Raw genomic sequence first — 15789 nt, 5'->3', positions numbered from 1 at the left:
TGTTATTGAAAGCTCATAAGGAGACAGGAAATAAAGAATCACTTCAGCAGGAAATCTTACTGGAACTCACAAATCAAGAAAATCCTTTTGTCTTCCTTCATGGTCACAGAATATCAACTATTAAAACTACAGGGAGGAATTTCATTCCTTCCACCTCAAACAGAACTCTAGGCATTAAGGCTTCGTTTTGGCTTTGGGAACACAATCATCAGCAGAGAGAATGCAGAGCTGGAGACACGTGCGTTTAAATATTCAGGAGTGTGGGCAGAGTATGAAATTGGCAGAATTTCTGAAGTTTTATTAGAGGACTATTAAAACAGAAGACCAGTACATTTTATGAGACAGTGAACTGATCATGTTTACTGTATCAAAACTGGGAAACAACATTTCTGTGAAGCTGGTTTAACCGGCATCTGAATTCTCAGCTCTTCATCTTCCACATCTGCCAAGCTCTCTGACAGCTGGCTGGCATGAAGTTACAAATAAATTATTCATAATTCACTTGCACTTTGAAGAATGGTTGCATCAGTTAATAAATTTATTTGAGATAGACAAGGAGAGAAGCCAAACCTTCTGCTCAGAAGGTTCTTTTTGCCTTAAGCAAAAAGTATCTGGGAATCCTTGTACTATCACCCTGCTGAGGAAGCCATTTTCTCTCAGAGCTGAAGTAACTGAGTGTCTTTCGGAGCAAAGAAACTGCCCACCATCCCAACCCATCTTTCAACAGTGAATGTCTCAGTGATCAAGATGTTCATCTTCTCTTTACATACATCACAGTGATATCAGAGAGATTTTGCCATGAAGATATGTCTGGGGAAATCGGTTTTTTTTTTCTGTCTTAATGTGAATGCCATGCATTTAAGTCTGGATGGCTCATCTGAGGGGGAAAAGCTGCAGCTTTCCACCAGTTACATCAGAGCATGTCTCTGAGCCCTTTGTCAATACCTAGCAAGGTACACAGTTTCTTTTTTCTTCTAATGCTGCCTTGTTCTTGTTCCTTGTGAGTTTATTGCACATTTTCTCATCTGTTATTATCAGTATTATATTTGGGTTGCTTTTTGCCCAAAAGAGTATTGTGCCGCCATTTTCTGTAGTAGCTTCAAGATCACTTTCCATTATAGATCTGAAATACTGACTTTTGAAAAGATACTTCCCCCTGTGTCTTATAATCAATTTCATCAATTGAATTTCTTATTATCACTTACTCAATCACTATCAAGAAATCAAGAAATTCACGACAATTTCAATACTTTCAATACTTTCAATACTTTCAATACTTTCAATACGTTCAATACTTTATTAACAACAACATTTTTCATCTCACTGTTCACTCACAGCTCCAGATGACTTTTAAGTATATTGGGCAGCACATGTCCTGGCACACATTCTTTGACAACTTTCATGGGACACCCCTCATTTACGACAACTTGAGCATTTATTGTTGCCATTTATTACTTACTAATTAAACCACTATAAATTTGCGACTGACTGATTCCTTTTCTTCCAAGCAAGATAGTTCCTTTCAGAGTATGCGTCATACAAAAGAGCTTAGCAAGAGTTTTCAAATAAAAGTAGTATATTATATCAACAATATTTCTCTTTGAAGTCTTAGTATGGTATAACCTGAATCTGTAATATACATCTCTAGGTAGTCTTCCTTTTTATCATATAAAGATTTAATTTATCTTTAAAACTTTTGCATTTTAATATAAGTCCACTTTTGAAACTCAGTACTATGACAGAGAATTCATATGGCTTTTTAAATTTAAGAAATTGCATGTATTGTGATCATCATTACAGAGTAGCTATTCATTACTGGCATTTTGAATCAGAATCTGCACACTGCTCATGACCAAGTCAAATACTGCTTTTTCCCTGCTACATTCTATGACTTTATGTTCCAAGCAGTGTCTGTAAATCTGTTAACTATAGGTTTCAGCCTGGCGGGGCAAGTAGGATTTCTGTTTTCATAAGACTTTTCTGCCCTCACACTCAGATATTACAAATGGAGTTTAGTCACTCTAGGTACTGTCACCATTTTCTATAGATTTAGTCCAGTATTTTAACTGTTTTGACATCAAATTACTTGTGACACAATAAATTCTTAGCTTTCATTAATGTGGAAGAATTGCTTCAGAAGTAAGACTTTCCATGTTATTATATTGCCCCACGCCACCAGAGGCAGATGTTGGTGGTATGGCAGTAGATGTTGAACCTTCCCACCAATATTCCATTCATTTTGTTGCTGTGCTACAGAAGGCAGCAGAGGGGCAGTCTGACACAATGATGTCTGACACAGGAGCGAGGGTGAAGCGAAGGTATGTCATTGAATTCATCCATGTGGAAAAAAATGGCACCCACTGCCATCCATTGACGCTGAATGTTTATGGAGATCAAACAGTGGATGTGTGCAAAGTGAGGTAGTGGATGGTGCACTCCAGCAGTGGTGACAGGGACAGTGAGTCACCTCCTCTGGTACAGATTTTTATGAGGATGGGATGCAGGCTCGTGTTAATGCACAGCTAAGTGGCAAATATGTTTAAAAACTGTGTTTTGTAGCTGAGAATTTGATTTATCAAATTGAGTCTTTATACTCTTGTAACTTGTGTAGTTTCCATGGAAATAAATAGGAGGCATTACTTTCAGAGCAACCTACATTTATCATTACTTCTCCACCCACTGTAGTCTTTTGTCTTATTAAGCTGTACCCAGGGAAACCCTTAAAAATGTTACAGATCACTGCTGCTGCAAATTAGATCTAGTCCTCAATTCAGCACTGGATAGTTAGTTATATTTTTTTGTTTTCTGTTCTAAGTCAAACCTCCAAGTCTTTTGAGATTAAATTTTGTAATGCTGTAGAAAACAAGCTGCTGGATTCCTAAGCAATGTGTTGTAAATAGCCTGAAGTGAGTTGTATGTTTCTTCAAAAATAAAACAAACAACAACCACAAAGAAACACCAACACGATATAGGACAGATAATAGCATACTCTATAGCTGGTTTGCAGAAAAGGAATCTGTAGTTCTTTTGCTACCCTTTTCAGACACAAAAGATGCAAGAACCAGTGTACCCTGTACATATGGCTGTGGAATTTGGAAAGCTGGTTATTGCTGTAAATAAGATGTCAGTAGCATCACTCACCATCCACTGTCAATTCAGATTAAAAAAGCTGAACAATATTTTACTTGGTATGGATGTTTTGTGTGTGTTTGCAGATAATGACTGAAGTTCAATGTAGGTAAATAAAGCAGATGAGAATTTCATGCATGCAGGTTTGTGTCTCTCTTGCTGCTCTGTAAACACATTGCTGTTCTTGATTAGGTTACAGTCAAAACTGAAATAGCTTTGGCTATGACCTGGGGTATTTAAATGGTAGTATCCAAATATTCATTTTCATGGATCAAACAACTGAAAAAAACCCCACAACTCAGGGATTTTTCATAAATGTTCAGTGTTGTATGAGCTCTGTTTAATACTAGAGCCAATTGTTTACTGTAGCAGCACACTTACCATTTCCGTGTTGAAAAATGATCCTCACAAACCTTTCCCTCATGGGTGTCCAGCTCCAATTTATTGGAGGGAGAGGAGGTTCTTTGATATATGTATACCCAGTGGCGAGATTAAGACACAACGGGTCAAATGTTGGTCTGACCAGATTATTACAAATCCTTGTCATTTAGGGAGATAGGGAAGGGAAGATGGGCGATAGAAAAGACAGGAAATAAAAGCAGGGTAGTCTCTGTAGGTTTGTAGTTCAGTCATTGATCTCCAGTAGTGGTGGGTCGTTGGGTGTTACTGTTCAGTTGATGATGACAATGACAACCGTGACAACTGTGACAATGGTGATACTTCCCAATGGCAATACAAACTTACTTATAAGCCCAAAGTAGTTGAGTCAGCTGCTTTTGGAGAGGCAGCTTCTGGCTTTTGTATTTCATCAGGAACTCCTTTTGTTCCCACCTTCCGGGCCTTGCCAGCAGATAAGAGGGAGCAGTGAGGCACCAACTTGTATCTTGCCTTCACAGGATACAATGGTATCATCCCCTAATCTCCCATAGCAAGCTGGAGTCACAGGCCAGATCTTCTGCCAGTAAACAGTCCTGAACACTCTCTTCCGAAGGCAAACAGCTCCAGAGAAATGCTTTCAGATGTGAAACTGTCCACACAGTGATGCTGATTGCCACACAGCAACACCCACCTCTCATCTCCAAGATAAGTCAGAGTCTTATTGGAAGAAATGCCTCAGGAAGCGAGCTTTGAGCCAAAAACAAAGAAGGATTCATACACCACCAGGTTTCTCAAAGGTTGCTTGAAATTGATGCATAAGTGACCGCCCACGATGGAAAAGAAAAAAAAAAAAAGGCATAAGGGAAAGAGGGGAGGGGGAAGGGGGAGTTAATCCATGAGCAAGCGGGCACTTATCCTCGTGGTTGTTGGTCCCTTTTTTATCCTTCTGCCAACGTGGCATTCCTGGGTACTTGGGTAAGAGCCATGTGCAGCACCCCCTGAGAAGGCCATCTTCCTCAAGATAAGCCCACACAAAGGACTGCTTCTCAGCCTGGTTTATCTCTCTCTGGTTGCCCCTGGCCTGCAAATCTTTAGTCCAAAGGCTTTGCCAACTTTGAGCAGGACTTGCCTGGACTTGTCCATCTGTGCCCCTCAGACACAGGATTTCTCAACCTTTGGCCAGGATGCATCCATCAGTGTTCCTCAGCAAGCTTTGAGACAGTGGTGCAAAAAATAATCTCTTACAATGGCCAGATTGTGAAAGGAACTTGGACGTAAGTGCCAAATGCAGAGGTAGTGTTTGTAGGGTCAGTGTTTGTTATTTAAAGGGAACATAATATGGATGCTTTCAGTTAAGGTACAGCTTGTTGGGTACTGATATTATTTACCTGTGACAACTGCATTGTGAAAGCTTTGTACAAAAGAGTGTTTTAAGCAAATGAACACGGAAATCTGAAAGTAATTTATTAAAATGGGCTTCAGTGATTAAGGGAATCCCACTGTTAATCATGACATTTTAATGGAATCTGTGTTTGTTCTCTTCACTGAATAACTTAAAACCAGTTAGAATGAGTACTAGACATGTACTTATGAAAATGTTAATTTTCAATTGCTAAGTTGTAAGGATTTAAGAGAAAGAAAAGAGGAAGAAAAGGACAATTCTTCTATCCTTCTGCTCTGCATAGACCAGCATCACTTAAACCATTCTTTTTAGTCACTTGTCTGATAACATTCTAGGCTGGAGAATGCACAGCCTCCACACAGCCATCTTTTCAGCTTATTCTGTATCATTGCTGTTAGTAAGGATGGGTTTCCCTGTCTGAGTACCTGGGACATTTCAGCTCTTCAGGTTCTTTCCGTATACACACAGCCACACTCAATTGGGTTCACAATCCTGGCTGGTTTTCGCCCTACTGAGACAACATCCAACTCCATAAAAATCAGAAGAGACTGAGGTAGGAGATGTGGAGAACTGAGATGGTTTGCTTATTTTGGGTAAATTTGATATGTAAATGAGGGCACCATAAACTGGATATATGGAATGTAATTTCTCTTCCAAAATCTGCTAGCATTGTAAATTTAAATATTCTCACTAGTTTTGTAACCTTTTTGTTTTCCTTTTAACAACATTCTGTGGCAGTGAATTTCATAGTTTGTTTATACATGGTATAGAAAAACTATTTCCTTTTATCAGACTTGAATTTGTTGTCTTCCTCTTTCATCTACTGTCCCCTTTCTTGCCCATTCAATTATATAGAGAACAAAAGCTCTCAATATGTTTTCTCTGTGGTATTCATTATTTTTTTTGTTATGTACATCCCCTCTTGCTGATATTCTTTCAGAGAGGAACAATCCATTTCTTTTTAGTTCCTCTCAAATGAGATTTTCCTCATCCTTCCCGGAATCCTGAGTAATTTTGCAAAACAGTTTTTTGAGATGCACTGTTATTACACAGTGTATTTAAAGGAAACCAACAATGCTGCTTATTTATACAACAGAATTCTAATATTTTCCCTGCTGTTTTTCATCTCAATTCATATTCATGTTAGTGACTTGTTTACTTTTGTTTGACTGCACCCACACATGGAATTGAAATAAGCGAATTATATTTTTCTTTATCTGAATATGCTTGAGTTGAACTGGAGGTTTCATTTCCATTCTTGAACCCAAAGCTGAGTATTAAGTTTCTGTGCTGATGTTGAAAGATATATGAGTGATGGTATTGTTTATTTTGTCTTTGACAGCTAAATACTATTTTTTAATGAACTTTAATTAAGAGCCTGGGCCAGACTCCTGTGAAATTTTATATGGAATAGAACTCGCTGCACTGATACTTTTCATTGCCATAGATCTTTAATCTTCTAGTGTTTCCACTTTTTATCACATATGGCATTTTACTTCACGACTTTTCAAAGCTTTTTTTTTTCTTTCGGATAGTTTTCCTCCAGATGAACAGCTGAAAAAGCTCAGTAAAGACTATTGAAATATAAGCTAATTTGTGCTGCAAGTTAGCCCACGCAAAATAATTTTGAGTGTACACTGATGAACTAAGTCTTTAAAGGTGCTCTTGAACTCTATGTGATATAGTTGTTTTGAAGTCAATTACCTTCATTCACTGGAGGCATTCCTATTTTTTTTTTTTTCTGTGCTAGACAGAAAGGCTATAGATGTCTTTGCAACTTGAATAATTAAACCATTCTAGCTTGTACACCCTAATAAATGGTGCAGTTCTTACCTAAATGGACATACAAGTCAGATGTCACCTTTGACATTAACTTCTTAGCAAGTGAACTTGAATGTGCTAGACAGAGCCAGCAAAAAGTTTCGAAAACAGGTTTTTGCAGCTTTACTTGTTTGATTGAAAACGTCTGATTGAATGGTTGCCACAAACTAATGCTCTTTAGGGATCTGCATGGTTTTTTTTGCTCTTGTCTTTCCTGTGATTTCTTTATTCTAAAAACCTTATTCAGTATTTCATTTGAGATGTATAGGAAGACGATGATATATGATGTTTCTAGAGCTGATGTGACTTTAAAAATATTTTTTGTGAACTTGTAAGTTATTTTTCCCTGTGCTGGTGAAGTGCAAATTAATTTTCAGCTAAAGGCTTTAATGACCATGAATCATTTATATTGGCTGCCACAGGAACATTTTTGTTAATTGAATGCAGTCTAAAGGTATTACACGGCATGTTTTTTCAGACATTGATGAATGTGCAACTGGAAGGCATAGCTGTGCCAATGACACTGTTTGCTTTAACTTGGATGGTGGGTATGACTGTCGATGTCCACATGGCAAAAACTGCACAGGAGACTGTATCCATGAAGACAGAATCAAGCACAATGGTCAGATTTGGGTGCTGGAGAACGACAGATGCTCTGTCTGCTCGTGCCAGGTCAGTTGAAATAAAACCAGCTGCTTCTGCAAACGTGGTGGAAGGGATGACAGGAAAAATAATGTGATTCAAGTGAAATTCCTGTTTTAGGTGCTTTTTCATTTGTGTATGTGGTGCTTCACAGAAATGGAGTTTTGGGGACAGCTTCTCCCTTCAACCTGCATGAACAGAGATTCCATGAAGTTTCTCATATAATACTGGCAGAAGGGGAAGAGTACTGTTTTGTTAGCAAAGATGCTGCCTATCTTTTCTGGGTGGGAGTAATGGCATTTTCATGCAAAGAAATTATCCAGGCACAAACTGGTGTTGATGACTGACACCAGTATCTTCAGCAGATGGCTATAAATAGAGGTCAGTGCTGCCTCTGCTTAGCTTTCTCAGATGTTTGTTGTAGAAAGCCCACAAGCTAAATGCAAATGAAGATTGAAGAGCCAATACACTGCTAAAAAATCCTGAGCATTTCAGAAATTCAATTTTCACTGGCATGAATTTAATTTCTCACTAGCTATCATCATTTTTAAATGAATAATTATAAAAGAGAGGGAACTGATCTAGAAGTTTAGCAGGTGATTCAAGCCATGCCCATATAAAAATGATATAGCCCTATGCAATCCATTAAAATTTGACCCTTGGTAAAGACACGCTTGAGTTTCACCACCTTAGGCTAGAATCGTCTGAAAGTTGATTGTACAAAGGATTTATGTAAGATAACAGGGGAACTTTATGGTCGTTACTGAGTGTTTTGTGGTTTCTAACTCTCTGAATTGTATTTCAACAAAGGTATTGTATTGTGGAAAAACACACAAGCTGGTAGTGGTTTACAGTCATGCCAGCAAATCAAATTTTGGTGCAAGAATTGTAGGAGTCAAGCAGATTGCCATCACTCTGTATCTGTCTTCCAACAACAGAGTGGATACGTGATGTGCCGGCGAATGGTCTGTGACTGTGAAAATCCCACTGTTGACCTATTTTGCTGTCCTGAATGTGACCCAAGGCTCAGCAGTCAATGTTTACATCAGAGTGGGGAGCTTTCCTACAACAGTGGTGACTCCTGGATACAAAACTGTCAGCAGTGTCGCTGCTTGGTAAGGCTCCTGATTACAGAGGAATAAGCAGGAGGAAAAAAAGGACATGAGATGTGCTAATCTCTGAATATTCATTCTCATATATTAACATCTATTTAGATCCCTCTGGAGTATGTGTATAATCAAAATCTGACTTTCATGGATATTTATCAGTATTATTAAGTTCCAGTCAAAAATGCATTTGGACATAATAGACATAATAGAAATTATTTAATCACAAAGATTGTTTTAGCAAAGTATGTAGGTCATTTGAGTATGACACCTATGCAGTAATACTCATGTTTTCATTCATTCAGAGGCTGATGAGGCTGTATAGGGATATTTTAATTTATATTTTGTATTCATTATCACAGTTGATAATTTCAAAGATGTTGACAGACTAAAACATTTTTATTCACTCAGACATTTCCAGTAACAGAAAAATTAATAGGTCTTGATGCATTCTTCATATTAATGAAATAAGGTTTGAGAAAAAATTTATCTTTTGAAGCTTGTGATCTTTTTCCTGGGCAGGTATTTCATAGTCTTAGCAAACCTGTACTGCATGATGGTACACAGGGAATTGCCATGACAGAAAAAAATCCCAAGATAAAAGCAACTAGCTTTTATCACAAGTTATCTCCAAATGTAAAGCCTAGTTCAGCTTTTCCTTGTCAGTGTACCAAGAATAACAGCCCGAAACCCATTTCTGTAGACACTGCTTTTAGTGTTGCCACTGCTAAAATAGATTCCCAGGTGTTTCATTAGAGGTCTTAGAAACAAAACAAAAAACTCCTGACAGTTTGGGATCTCAATAGATGTCCCTTTATTCAAGATGCTACTTCTTATAAAGCTTATATTCTTTCTGTTGTCACAGTGGTTTTTAGGTGACAATGTATTGTCTGCTCCTTGTCGTGTCCATCACTACAAAAAATAAATCAAAATATCAAGATCAGTAACTGGTTTTAAGATTGCTTTCATTCTTTCTATCATGTGATTCAAAAAGAGAGGAAAATTGATACAGATGAGAATTCTGTGATGGAGTAACTTCAACAATAGTTTCTGCAACAAGAGGTGTAAAATTGAAGATATGGCAAACCTCTGGGGATTTTTTTCAGCTATTGTACTGGTATTGAACTCATAATCCTCAAAGCATTAGGTTCACTTTTGTGAATACACTTCTTTCCTTGGGAGAAATGCTATTCTCCTCCCCTCTCAGTTCTTGACAGTCTTTGTTAGGATGAGCTGAATAAGTTGGAGGTCAGAGACAGATCTGTTCCAAAACAAACTGGTGTTAATGATATCAGTGAACTGTTCCCTTTGACTGATAGATCTGCAACTTTGTCCCTTCTCCAGAATTGAATGAAAATTCTCCCAACTTCTAGTAAAAAAAGTGAATAATCAGACTTCTTAAGGTCTGTTACAGGTGTACAGTGACTTCTCCAACAACATGCTGGCCCCAAGCACATCTCCCTTTTGTATTTTTCATGCTCTGTACTGAACCCGTCATGCAACATGCAGAAATCATGATTAAGTTTGGAAGCCAGGTAATCAGTTCATAACCTCCAAAATGGATAGTAAGCCAGTGGAGGTCTTCTCGCTGAGAATGCTGTGATGTTCCCTGTTCAGTTGGGTTGCTGGTAGCTCAACACCCTTAGCCAAGCCATAACCTCAGAACATATAAGCTCTAACGTTACCTTGAGCTGAAGAGTTGAGGGATTGTACTGGAAACTAACAATCTCAATAGAAGTAAAGAACTGAGGAAGTGGAGACTTCAAAGCACTTTTATAGTGAGACCTGTTATGGTTTCTGTCTCTCATACAAGTAGAGATCTCAAGGACAGGTCCATATTTTGTATTTTGCAAGGTCCACGGAGAAGTTCAGCTGCAGCTTGGTGCAAAGTCTAATGGACTTACCTGGTAGCAAGCAGAGAAAGCAACCAGCTTGCTTTGTCTCCCACAAGCAATAAATGCTAGTGTTCTCCACACTGTCTTCTGAATAGGACCAGATAGAGAAAAGCCAGCAAACAAACATAATGCCGAATCAGAGAAATAGGCAGGGAAGCAAAACAACAGCTAGTAATTTTCTCTTGTTCTCATACTGTTTTTCAACAGCAGGGAGAGGTTGACTGTTGGCCCTTGCCATGCCCAGAGGTGGACTGTGAGTTCAGTGTCCTCCCTGAGAACGAGTGCTGCCCACGCTGTGTCGCTGACCCCTGCCAAGCGGACACCATCCGTAATGACATCACTAAAACCTGCCTGGATGAAACCAATGTTGTTCGCTTCACTGGGTCTTCTTGGATAAAGCATGGCACAGAGTGCACACTCTGCCAATGTAAGGTAAGGAGCATAAAAATTAAGCTGAGATGCTGCTTTTCTAGCTTGTTTCTGTGCACATAAATATTAATGCATTGCGTCCAGTCAGTTGATGTCTGCACTTGTTTAAAAGCAGAGGATATTACTGTAAAAACGTTCAGTTTTGCTAACTTCACTTTTGCATGTGCTGGAATGATGGTTTAATGTGCTAGCAGGTCAGATGTAGAGCAACAACCTATGCTGCAGTGGGCTGCACACAAGTCACAGAGCTTGGCTTTTTCGCAACAGCTCAGGTCAAGAACCACTGTACAGCTGTATGCTATCTGGGAAATATATAAAGAAACAAATTGATATGTAAGGTTAAACTTCAAGAAATGCATTCTGTGTGATACTACAGTTTTCAGAATGATTTGATTTGTTCTTTGAGAATAGTCATTGCATTTGAGAATAATGGGACTAGTCACACAGTTCTATAGCTTTCTTGCTTTAAAATGACTAGTAAGAATCTTCATGATGTAGAGAATATTTAGTAGTTTCTGTAGTCAAAGGAAGCGATTGAGAGAATTTTTTTTATGGCTCTGGGCTGATGTGAACTAAAGCTGTGAGAGAAAAAGATGTTAAAATTAGTTTTTCCATTAAAAATAGACCCAGTATGGTGTAGAACCAATACTGAAGAATGAAAAAGAGTGATCCCACAGTAGACAAGGAGAGAGAGGCAACAGGATTCATCCAGATATCTTTAATTTTTACTGAAATTCATCAAGGTCTTTATCCTATGTCCTATCCAGGGAAGAGACTTCCCAAACTCTAGCACCTGGTACCATTAACTACTTAGAAGGTTGCACATAAAAATAATTTGACTTCAACACCTCCTTTGAGAAAAGTGGGGAGTAACTGATGATGGAGCAGAAGGTGTCAAGCAGCACCTTCCTCCACTACTTTTCTGACATTATGCTGCATGAAGCAGCAGTTGCTATTGTTGGGAGGTGGTTCTTTTACTATGGTAGTAGTATGTGCCAAGTGTGAGAACATTTGGGCATTTGTCTTAATGTCAGAACGGGTGGGTGGTTGGGAGAAAGTGCTGTGATCTGACAGTGGCTAATGTTTAGAAAGCCAGATGCTGCTCAGAGGATGTCGAAACAGGCTTATGTGCACAAACCCATATTAGTGAGAACTGCAGCTGGTGCAATATAGCAATTCCAGTGCTAGGAGATACTTTTGGAGGAATGAAATTTAGGGAAAAAATGGAATTTTTAGAAAGAAACAAAAAGTGACCTAGCAGTTTGGCTTGGGTGGCTTTCTGAGGTTTTTGCACCTCATTTTCCCTATCTGTAAAACAAAATATTATGCATGATTCTTATGTAAAACAGTTAAGATTAAGTGCAAGGAAATGTGTTCTTGTTGTAGCACTAATCATTGACAATGCAGAAATAACATACCATTTCTAGAGGTGGCCAACAATGTGTTGTTCCCCTCTGCCCTTTACTCTGAGTCTCAGCAAAGACTGAATCTTTAAGCATGGACTAATTTCTATTCCATGTAAACACATAGATAGTCTAATAAAATATATTGCTGCATTGTGAATATGTAGAAGATGTTAACATATACTCTGCCAGACCCTTAGATTTAAAAACAGCTTGGACGAGAATCTGCTTAACAATGAAGATGCAAGCACTTTGGCCCCCTCTCTTCTGAGCAATTGTCTTTTTGAAATTCACTATCTGTAGTGGTAGCATCTTCATATTGTAGTTTTGCACACAAGAAGCTCTCTCCTCCAGATCAGGTTAATGCTACACCCAATTTTATAGTTCTCTTGTTTGCCCTGTCTCCTCATTCTTTCTTGCAGAGAATCACACTGAAGGTCAAAGCTCGAGGCTAAGCCTCTCTAACCAAGCTATAGCAAAATAGGTTTACACAAATCCTTTAAGAATTCAGAAAGCTTGGCTTCAGCTAAAGCAGAATTAGCCACAAAACCATTTCAAATCACAAGAAGGTGAACATTAGGATTGTCTAACCTTCTGTAACAGGGGAAAGAAAATATTCAAATGATTCAGACCTTTGTCTTTAGTTATTCCTGGCAGTTTAGTCAACTAAATGTATTTGTACCAATTTAAAAATAATACAAATTTTATTTGCACTGTAAGACTCAATTGAAGAAAGTAGCCAAAAAGTAGGAAAAAAATCTTCGTAGTTTAATCATGTCCATAGGTAATAGGTACCCTTAATTTCAAATATTTTTAGAAAAATGTCCAGGCTATCAGGAAAAACGGCATGGATTAATATTTGCTGGTGTTGCAGCCAGGAAGAATCAAATTGAAACATTCAATGCTAAATAAAACCCAGAGTCCCTTCTGTCTAATCTAAATAACTCCCAGCTGCCCTGCCTTGTTCAACAGCTTTGTTACTTGGGCAAATGCCTGATACCTTTATGGGAGGAGTGTTTCTTCTGCTGATTCTCGCTCCTTTGAGCTTGACTGTTGTAGCTTTGGGACGTAGGCCACAGGAAACCAAGAAATTAAAAGAATTATCGTAGCCTATTCCTTAGACAGCAGAAGGACACAACAAGAATTTCATGAATATATTCAAAATCTGTATTCATCTGTACTTTACACTATACCTTAAAATCTGATATGAGTTTTCAAATGGCTGAGACTGTTAAATTGACTGAGCTTGTACAAGATGCTAAATGTTCCAATTCTCTTTGTTCTTCCTTTAGAACGGCCACGTCTGTTGCTCAGTGGATCCACAGTGCCTTCAGGAACTGTGACACCAACAACCATCTCTCACAAGCAGTTTCTGGTTAAAGAATTTTCTGTCACAACAGACCATTAGACCAAAAATTGTACAAAATTAAAACTAAAATTGAATTGTTCTGGTCCATCTAAAGTGCAGAAATGTGATGAACTCAGAATTTTTAATCAGAATGAAATATATGGGACTCAAGACAAGCTCAAATGTGTAAACCTCTGAATGAGGTCAGACCCAAATTTTCTGGCTGTCTGACTTCATTATGCAGGATATTAGGTGAGTATAAAGTGACACATTGCAATGCTACCTATAGTGATGTCAGGATTCAAAGTCAACCAGGAGCTCTTACAGGGTCTTCCAAAGCTTTGAGAGTCCAACACTTGCCCAGATGCAGAGATTTTTACCTAAGCATAATTGGTTCTTCACAAATGTGTTTGAATGTTCACAGCAGAATATAGCAGATGTTTGAGTAAAAGGATGAAGCCTTCAGGAGAACATAGCAGCTAAGATGTGATATGTACAGTATATGCGCTGAAAACAAAAAGATAACAAGCTGTTGTAAAAACAAACAAAAAATAAACAAATAAAAAACACTGAAAAAAAAAAACTAGAAACAAAAACTGTAATGCACAGGCATGGCTTCTTAATGTTTTCTGATGGGAAAAGTCATCAATATTTCCTTGTTTTACTGCACTTACTATTATTTCTTGATTGAATTTGTTCAGTATAAGCTCGTTATTGTGCAAATTTAAATAAATATTTCTCTTACCTTAAGTTTCTGTTTGTGTCCTCTTTCTTTTTCAAGGGTATCATTTTTTTCATGTGTGTCGTTGTTTTTAATCCTTTGTTATCATGCCTGGGCAGCTGGGCAATTCTACTGTTCCTCCACACAGAGAGGAATACTAGAATTAGAAAGGAGCATGTGGGAGTTTTTGCCCAGCACAACCCTATGCCTGTCATTTCTTATCTTATTAACTTCATGCGTGTGAGTCAATGGATTCAACAGAACAATTTATGCGCCCAAAGGTCTGACTCTACATACCAGTGAGATGCTGCCACCCAGAGTGGGTACAGACCATTTCTGTGTGACTTACATCTGTGTTCAGACAAAAGGGATGCTCTCTAGATTCTTGCTCTCTCCAGCTGCCCTAGGCAGGTTTGTTTCTCCATAAGCTCCACAGCTGTTTCAGTTGTTTGTGTAAAGTATCTTAATGCATGGGGATCACTTCAATATGCAAGCTCTGTTTTCATTACTGCGCTATTGGGACAATAAATAAAAGAGGCTGCATGACCATTTTATTCTGGAAGAGACATAAAGAATAAAGCAGTGCTTAGAAATTAAGGACTGAAAAGGCTGAATACATAAGGAATTCATCACAAAAAGTGAAAACAAAACAGAAGAGGAGGAAATTGCCCCAAATGGCACCATCCCTTTAAACAGTGCTTTAGTAGTCACATTTTCAATGTGCATTTCTTGTCTTAGCATCTCTCTTACCTTCTCAGTTGTCACAGGCTAAACTTCCCTCACATAATAAGAGATTATGAGGGAAATCTATGCACTTGTTTTTAACAAAACTGTAGTATTTTCCCTCCAAGTCATTCCCCAAATGCTACCATGTAGTGTTTCATATACAGAAGATGAAAGGAATGCCATGCAACTTCATGTACCATGTATCTGTTCGCTGTAGGGAGTTGGACAAGGTGACCTTTAAGGTTCCCTTCCAACTCAAATGATTCTGTGATTCTATTATCTCCTTGAGCCCAGGTGTCTATCAATTACTGCATATTTCTGAAGCAGGGGGATACAGGAAATCCTAGGCCTTTGGATGCAAACAGCACAAACAAAGCAATGACACTAAAAATCTAAGAAATCCTGCAAAATCTCATTGATAGCTTACACTGGATCATTAAAACTATGAAGATTATTCCAATCAAACAAACCTTTTTCCTCACTCTGTCCATAAATAACAGGTAGTCAAGGGATTTACTGTTTTGTCCAGTTCCTGGCAAGCTGCAATCAATATTTCTTAAGCTCCTTGAAAAGGAGGCTGCTTTCTGTGCGGTGTTTTCTTGCCTGCTAGCAATTGCTCAGAGGTCATGTTTTGTCCTCAGCCACAGAGGTACATTTCCCGTTGATTTCAGTGGCAGCTGCACACCTATTTCTGAGAAAAGGTTTAACAGACAGCGCTACTGTTTAGAAATTGCAATTCACTTTCATTAAAGAAAGAGAATAAGAAAGGTGCAGGGAATACATGAAAAC

At 38.3% G+C, this 15789-nt stretch overlaps 1 protein-coding gene across 1 annotated transcript in view; it reads left to right on the top strand.

Moving 5' to 3' along the window:
* NELL2 (neural EGFL like 2) overlaps positions 1–14303 on the top strand; it is a 142228-nt gene extending 127925 nt beyond the window's left edge. Inside the window, exons 17-20 of the mRNA XM_042816304.1 lie at positions 7209–7402; positions 8311–8487; positions 10581–10805; positions 13498–14303. Coding sequence (XP_042672238.1) covers positions 7209–7402; positions 8311–8487; positions 10581–10805; positions 13498–13548 — 647 coding nt within the window. The 3' untranslated portion in view covers positions 13549–14303. The remainder of the gene's footprint in view (positions 1–7208; positions 7403–8310; positions 8488–10580; positions 10806–13497) is intronic.
* Positions 14304–15789: the final 1486 nt, after the last annotated feature.

The sequence above is a fragment of the Centrocercus urophasianus genome, unplaced genomic scaffold, assembly GCF_019232065.1.
Source record: "Centrocercus urophasianus isolate 14NV4802_14NV808 unplaced genomic scaffold, USGS_Curo_1.0 seq_15, whole genome shotgun sequence".
Classification (NCBI taxonomy): Eukaryota; Metazoa; Chordata; class Aves; order Galliformes; family Phasianidae; genus Centrocercus; species Centrocercus urophasianus.
The sequence above is the reverse complement of the archived record's forward strand: the minus strand, read 5'-3'. Positions and strand labels throughout refer to the sequence as shown.